The sequence below is a fragment of the Perna viridis genome, chromosome 10 (assembly GCF_037379345.1).
Source record: "Perna viridis isolate PV_CMFRI_1.1 ecotype Kerala chromosome 10, ASM3737934v1, whole genome shotgun sequence".
Classification (NCBI taxonomy): Eukaryota; Metazoa; Mollusca; class Bivalvia; order Mytilida; family Mytilidae; genus Perna; species Perna viridis.
The window spans coordinates 41730623-41738560 of record NC_142454.1 but is presented as its reverse complement, the minus strand read 5'-3'; the positions used below and the strand labels follow the sequence as shown (position 1 = coordinate 41738560).

General features: G+C 33.7%; 1 protein-coding gene across 1 annotated transcript; it reads right to left on the bottom strand.

The window, feature by feature from the left end:
• Window positions 1–744: 744 nt before the first annotated feature.
• LOC148605942 (uncharacterized) lies at window positions 745–7102 on the bottom strand. The gene is made up of 4 exons (XM_088547621.1): window positions 6976–7102; window positions 6024–6187; window positions 2988–3082; window positions 745–1932 (listed from the first exon to the last, which is right to left on the bottom strand). Exons 2-4 carry the CDS (start codon window positions 6115–6117, stop codon window positions 745–747), a joined length of 1377 nt encoding a protein of 458 aa, XP_088403747.1. The 5' UTR covers window positions 6118–6187; window positions 6976–7102.
• Between the last annotated feature and the right edge of the window lie 836 nt (window positions 7103–7938).

Below are 7938 nucleotides of genomic sequence, written 5' to 3'. Positions count from 1 at the left end.
TCCTTTTCAGAGTTCGGTGTTATCTTGTTTTTAAGTACCATTCTGTAAAAGAATCAGGCAATGGGTGGCATATCGTTTTCACAATTTAGTCTGTTTTGCCTCAAATACATTCAATACATCTAAAAAACTACAAAAATCTATTTAAATTTATCCTGAAGCATCTTTAACGTAGATATTTTTTGCCTGCTTATATAAGGAAAATATGCCGGGAAATAATTTGTTGGTTATTTCTGGAGGTTATAAGATATAAATACTTGGATTATGCAATAAAATCTGTGGTTTTACTTCCTTCATGTGCCTGCCTTACACACATTTTGCCTTGTTCTTAAACAGAGGAGTTCTTAACATGAAATTATTTTTACTCTATATTGTGTATGTAGAATGTTTCATTTGTTTCTTTGTTTGGCCACGTACCTTTAGTTTCTCTGATTTGCTTTTCTATTTGATATCCCGGTATTTGTTTGCAAAATGAAACTTTCCTTTCGGTATTCGCATTATTGTTTTGTTGAGTTTTGTCTTCTTATGAAATTCAAAACTGAACTACGAGTTCGTGTGTTTGTTTGTATGTTTGTAGGTTTGTTATTCTGACTTTGGTTTCGTAAGAGTTTTCGAAAATAATTGATAGTTATTTTTCACGTTCAATAAACTCTTTGCTAACTTCAATCATTTTTATGGCGGATCCAGGTATTCCACATAGGGGTTGGGCTTTAACTGACCTACGAGAGGGGCCTGCTTTAATAAATCCTATTTATTTTCTATACAATCAATTAAAACTCCCGGCGGTAAGAAGGGGTGTTCTAAGGGGCTTGAATCAGTTAAAATAATTAACGGCATATAAACTGCGAAAATATTTATTGTTTTGAAACTTTCTCTGGACTGAAAGAGATGGGCTGGTTCTGGGTCATACCCAAAAATTCGGAAATCATTGTAAAATATATGCTGAAGTTTACGCATTGTTGCGATGGGTAAGTTATTATATGCTTGTATCAAATACATTTTTTTCTGATGTACTAGATTGTATTGCAAAGATTTCGTATGAGCTGCTTTCAACACCTTCATCATTGTTTTCTGTGGTAGCTTTGACATTCTTTGAAACTCCTTTGGAAAACCAATTTCATTAGCGATTATCCCCCTTATTTGAAGCTTCCGCCATATTCTTTTGAGTCCATTAGTAGCACTTGTACACTTTATAAACTGATTGTACATACTTGTATGCGCTTGGGCAGTGTCATATATAGCATCATTTACACTATCTTCTTTGAAATTATCTAAGTAGTTAGTGTAATTTTGTAAAGTAAACTGCTCCAAAATGTACTTGACGTCACGCTTGAAAGATTCCATTTTGCCAATGTAATCATACTTCACTAAACATGGACGGCAGTGGTCTGTCGCTGGCAAAAAATGGCCATCCCGATGTCTGTTTTGCTCTTCCGTGTAAATGAAAAACTTGATAAATTCTTCGAAAGTAAGGTCGTGTCCGCATGTCTTTTCTTTACTTTTCCTGTTAAATTTAACGGCATTAACGCCAATCAAACTCCAATAGAAAGGATTCGGCGAAAACAATTTGTCAGCGTAACCGGAAACCAGGCGGGAATAAGGATCTCTAACGAATAAAAATTTCTTATTATTTTTTAATATAGATGTGTAATCATCTATTCCAGTTTCATCGAATGACTTGTAATTTTTCATTGCATCTTGAGGTTTGATAGAATACGGACTTTTCACGATTCCTTGATTGAGAAGTTGAATCGTGCGACGCCAAAATGTGGATCCGACCTTTTCAATCCCACAATACAACATTTTATGTTCCGGAACAAACTGCACATGCGCGCGGAAATTCTTCTCGTCTGACATTCCTTTTTCTTCAAAGTTAGCACACTCTCGCTGTTGTGTGAGTTGTCTCCGTTTGAAAATTTCCGAAACAGTTCTGTTCTAAAATAAATGTATAAGAAGAAACTGTTTTTACAATAAAGACAACAATTGTATCAATGAAACTTAATTATGCGTAAATATATATAATGCTTCATTACATGTATTTCCAAACTTTAACGTCTGTACAAAATGTAATATCGAACTCTGATAACACTATACCTGGACGATGAGAGATGAGGCTATGGGTAATCAAGTAGCATAAAATACCCCTATGTGGATACGTCAACGATGTTTCGACCAGCAGGGATATGCGAGATTACCTATAACATTCGCTGTGGGCTTGCGTTTAAAGTTCAAACAATACAATATCATTCCTTACTACAGATGAGATCAGTTCTAATTTCTAACAAAACTGTCCTAGAACTGTCAGAAGAACAGTTCTATGACAAATTTAGAACAGTTCTAAAGACAGCTCTTCTGACCATTCTAGCAGTAGAGCCGGCACTGCTAGAACTGTCAGAAAAAACTGGGTCTAGTAACAGATTTTTCATAAGAGCTGGCTCTAGAACTGTTCTATGCCATTTTTAGAACTGTGCTAGAGCCGGCTCTTCTGACAGTCCTCCTGAGAGGTTAGAACTGATTCTATCTATACATATATGTACGTCATTTCCGGAATACGTGATGATTTTGAGCCCTTCATGTTTCAGGGCATAAACATATATAGAATTTTTAGTACGCCGATGATGTGTATGTACATTTTGTAAACACCAATAAATGTATACATAAGTCACAGGGGTTTGCTCCCCTATCAAATATGCAGCCCCGCTAGTATATGACCTATATACTAGTGGGGTTGCATATTTAATAGAAGGAGCAAGCCATGTCCATAAGTTCGGCCTCTTCAAAGCAAAATCGAATGATAGCATCCTGATAAATTTTCCAAGCCAGGGGCGTAGCCAGCAACTTAAATTTATGTAGATCCAGGATGTAGTTTTCTCATTTTGCCTAAATACATGTATTGCACAATATAAGCAAAATTTTCTAACAAAAAGGGGGTCCTCTTACGGCCTTACCATGATTGTTTAGAACGGTACAAAACGCATGTTGTCACGTACCTCATCTAATTGTTGTCCGTTGTAAAGTAATGACTTGCTTGTATCTCTGTAACCTCCCAATTTGAAATCATACAAAAGTTCTCGCTTTTCATGTTCTGAAATATATTAAACTTATGATAATTATATTCAAACTGCTAGCTTGTACAAAAATACTTCTATTCACATAAAATTGACTTTATATCAATTTCAAATATAAATTAGATAAGGGGATAGAGTCAAAAAGACAGTCAAATAGCCTATGAAAAAAATAATCAAAATTATTTTAGATAAGGGGCTCCCAGGAGCCTGAATCGCTAACCTGGTTAAATGTTTGCCTTTCAAGGGCAATAACTCTAACAAGGCGTTGTCCGACAATATTGATCCCATAAAGACTTTGTTAGGACTTATCATAAGAATCATTTCATCAACTGAAAGTTTCATTCTAAATATTATAGTTTTCAGGATATTGACTGAAAACTGCTAAAAATGTAATTGTTTGCCTTTCAAGCGCGATAACTTTTACATGGAGTCGTCTGACAACTTTGATTCCTGGAAACTTTTGTAGGCCTTTTAATAAGAATCATTTCAGTAATGGAAAGTTTCATTCTATTTGTCATTGTTTTCAAGATATTGGCTGCAAAATGTAAAAAAGTCATTTGTCACCTCTCAAGGGCAATAACTCTTATATGGAGTCGTCTGACAACTGTGATCCCTCGGAGACTTTTGTAGGTCATATAATAAAGGATCACTTCAGCTGCGGCCAGGTAAGCAAAGAAAGATGATTGTTATAAACGTGTTATAAAAAGTAGTCCCAAACAGATATATTTTGAATGATCTAACCAACGCGAGTGTTTATGCATGGTTATTTTATAAATGAAAAGTATCTATTCAAATTTTAATGAATCGAAATTGCCTGCATTTGAGTTGCAAACTGTAAAATTACTTAAGTATGACAAAATTAATATATTTACTGTATCTGAGTAAAATTGGGAGTTATACTATCAATACAGAGATAGTTGAAATAATCCATTTTTAGACTAAATTTTGCAAAATTATGAGTAATTCGATAAATAATCTACTTTTTCTCACTTTAAAAGTCTTGAACATTTTGTACAAGTGGTGGGCTACCTAAATACTTAACTGTAATGTAATTTGTACCATTAAAAGAAGCTATTCTGAATGTTTACAGAATTTTGAATTGAATGTTTCATTTTTTTATGTTTCACCGGCGTGTGAAAGTGTTGACCGTTGCACATTTCAATGACGTGCGATAACTCTTCATGTTCAAAATGTACGACCGGTCAATTACGCTTTTACGTGTCGATGAAGCATCCATTATAATACATTTCATTCTCATAATTACATTTCATATGATTTTCTTATTTTATTTCAGTTTTATTTTTAGACTTACATGAAAAACACGCAATAAGCCCACATAATAGTTGGTGCCGCCTATAAATAAGGGTAACAACAAAATTACCGAACACTAATCCGATTCATAATCATGTCAAGTCCAAAATAAATCTGGCAAAATAAATATGACACCACCGAAGCAGCCGGTACCGCAATGGTCCTGACTTTGTACAAGCATTTCAAATGAAATGGTGTGTTAAATATAGGTTTTACAGCGCTAAACCTCTCTTTTCCTTTGCGTCGTGACTATACCAGTTGTGATTAAAAAGAATTTACATGCTATTGTCATATTCGGTAAATCAGCGGTCACATCAGCACAAAGAACATTTTACAAAAAAAAAAAAAACCAATCATTACTCATTGTTTTAGAACAAACTGAGAATTTTTCAACCAAGGACTGATATCTAAAAAAAATTTGCTAGGGGACCTTTTAAGACGCATTTCCTCATACCCCTGATTCAGGCGTCTGTTACGCAGATATCTATGGCGTTCAAGAAAATCAGAGCAGTTAGTACTTGCTCTAGCGTAGCGAATCATTTGTGAAATATAAACACCATGTGCAGGAGATGAAGGATTATTGCTGCACAGGTAAGAAAAATTTATGATATCAAAATTAAAGTCGTCTCTTTTATCATAGATCATAGTGTTGAGATGATCCCTGTTGTCAAACTCGAGATGTAGGTCCAAAAAAGATGCAGAACAGGGTGTTTCTATAGCCTCCTTTATCTCGAGCTCTGGTGGATATATTGACGATAACAATTTACCAAAAGAAGGGTTGTTGATGGACAATAATACATCATTTGATATTTTTATTGAGTCATGAAAAAATACGTTCAAAGCCGATTATCCAATAAAATTATAGTATTTTAATGATATGCACAGTAAATGTAATTATTTCAGTGTGAAACAAACTACAGACCACACTTTCTGAAAATAATTTATATTATTGGCAATAAAATGAGCCTTAATGACTCTTCACCTTTATTACTATTTAATTTAAATGTACATTTCGGATATAAAAAAAATCTTTATTTTTTAACGAAACTGGTATATCATTATTAGTCACACGACACGTCCATTTAGTCTGTAACTTGCTCCTCTGTCACACATCAATGGACGATGAAACAAAGACAAGTGAACAAATAAACGCCACAACCGGGCTTCAGATGTTATCGTGCAAACTTATTTTTTGCACTTCATAACAAAAACTTAATTAAGGAGGTAGACCTAGGGTGAGGGACATAACTCTTGGAATTAGTGATATGTTTGTATCATATTCAATTTCACCAAAGCCTATAAAGCTTTCATTTGAAACAGAATGAAATCAATCCAAGATACTTTGATGTTTACATGAGATTGATGTTAAATGCTAAATACAAACGTACCGTTGATTTATAAGAGTTGCGTCACTTACCCTAGGTTTACCTCTTTGAATTGACTTACAGGGGTGGATCCAAGGACAGGCATGCTTGGCGTTTACACGCCCCTGAATTGGAAACAAATAATTATTTTCTATGAAATTTTGATTTTTTTTTCACAAATTCTACTTGAAGAAATATTCTTGCCTCGTCGATCGGTATTTGATTCTATTAACACCCCTAACCTGAAATCCTGGATCCGACCCTTTTGGCTTTTTCTACTCACCATAGACCCGGAATACAAATATTATAGTCGAACTTAATAGAAGACATCTCAAAATAAATTTGTTGCTCGCTATTCTTCTCAAACGGAAACGCATTCTTTAATTAGGCTGACCTACAATTGCCTCTCACAATGTCTACCCCAACTATACGCTATTACTACAGCACCTGAGAAAAAATTCAAAACACATTTTTTTACGAAAACACATATCGACCAATTACTTTTTTTTTCTAAAAAAATGAAGCTTATATTTTCTTCAACTTATTATCATGATTAATTGATTTATTATCTTGATTTTCAAGTTGTTTGCTTGAAATTTGCATTTTATTTAAGAGTTTTTTCTACACGACCAATTAACTGTGTAAATACTTTACAGAGAGGAGATGCGTGATTTAAACGTGACCCTGTTACAATGTACATATTCCTACATGTATATTCTGGCCATAAAACAATGATCGTTAATTGCATGGGTTAGACAGAAAAAGAAGTGACAGATTTAACGTACATGGAACAGAGCCGGAGTCACTTTGAAAAGAAGGGATGCCAGGACATTATTTACCATTTTTTGTCAATTTTACAAGTGAAAATGATTTTATTTTTAATAAAGGGGTGTGTTTCAACCACCTACACCCCATCTGGATCCGCCACTGCTGTTACTCAGATGCATTTTCAAATAGAGATATTTATTATTTCCAAAATTAATAACGAGAGGTGATTATTAAAGTATTCCTGATTCGATTTTCATGTTTGTGATCTATAGAAAATTTATATTTGACGAAACTGCCGTTTCTTGAAATTAAAGGAAAATGAAAAGAAAGCAACTCAAGACGTCTTCATATATAAAATTATCAGAAAGTACAAAATACAATTTTGACAGCAAAAAATTATTTTGTCAGTTTCGAACTGTAAAAACACAATAATGAGTAGTAATGTACATTATACAATCAGTACTTACGATTTGCCAAACTTTTTCCAGTACTTCATTAAATCCACATACTTATATCTTTCAAGTTATTAAATCGCTGTTATATTTCATGGATTTTGTTTTTCAACTTTTACAGTGTGAAAATTGATTCATACGTCCTAATTTATTATAATTTAAAAAGCAAACAATAAATATTTTCTAAGTCACTATCAATATTGATATCTTCTTTTTAAAAGGGTTCTTAAAATTCTGGTCGATTTTCCTTTCTTTTTGAATTGTTACAATTAACGTAAACTTCTTCATTATTAACCAGATCTTTCAAACTGTGAAGTTTACAAAGCTTTTATAACAAGACTTTTGGTTGAGTTGCAGTGGCGGATCCAGAAGACACCCCTTTTTATTAGAAAATTTGTCGTTTTCATGTGTAAAATTGACATAAAAAGGGAAATTAATATCATAGCACCACTTTATTTCTAAGGAACCCTGGCTAGCACCCCTCCTTTTCAAAGTGTCTGAAACAGCCCCTTAGTTGTTACGAGTAAACGTTCTATTGTAACTATGGAGGAATCCATTTTATTTTGGAATGGGCTTAGAATAAAAGTTTGTATTATGGAATTTTGGTGCGCGAAAGCTTTACCACAGAATATACGTGGTTGTTATAAAGATATTGCACTTTGTTATGGACTCCATTAACCTTAAGGGCTTTTTATGCATTCTATGTTTTCTACTATATTTCATGGGAATAAAATGATCATCCTTTTAGAAACCTTGGGCGAACTTAAAATCTGCAGTTTACCATCTCGAGTAGAGAAATAATTTACACTTCTTTTACGTGAAAGTAAGGAAAATCTACATAAATATGTTTTAGAGATGTGTAGTTAAGGTTACAGACCACCAATTCAACCAATGAGCATTTGGAACGTACGCAAAAATAGTCCTACGCAGAAATTACCCCTGTTCCTCATAGTGCTGTGAAAAAAGTTCTCATCTTAT

Excerpts from the sequence above, each read along its gene's own strand:
- LOC148605942 (XM_088547621.1), bottom strand. The coding sequence starts at position 6,117 with ATGCGTTTCCGTTTGAGAAGAATAGCGAGCAACAAATTTATTTTGAGA. Across the intron at positions 3,083-6,023 it reads ATTTGTATTCCGGGTCTATG|AACATGAAAAGCGAGAACTT; the intron begins GTGAGTAGAAAA and ends AATATATTTCAG. Across the intron at positions 1,933-2,987 it reads ACGGACAACAATTAGATGAG|AACAGAACTGTTTCGGAAAT; the intron begins GTACGTGACAAC and ends CATTTATTTTAG.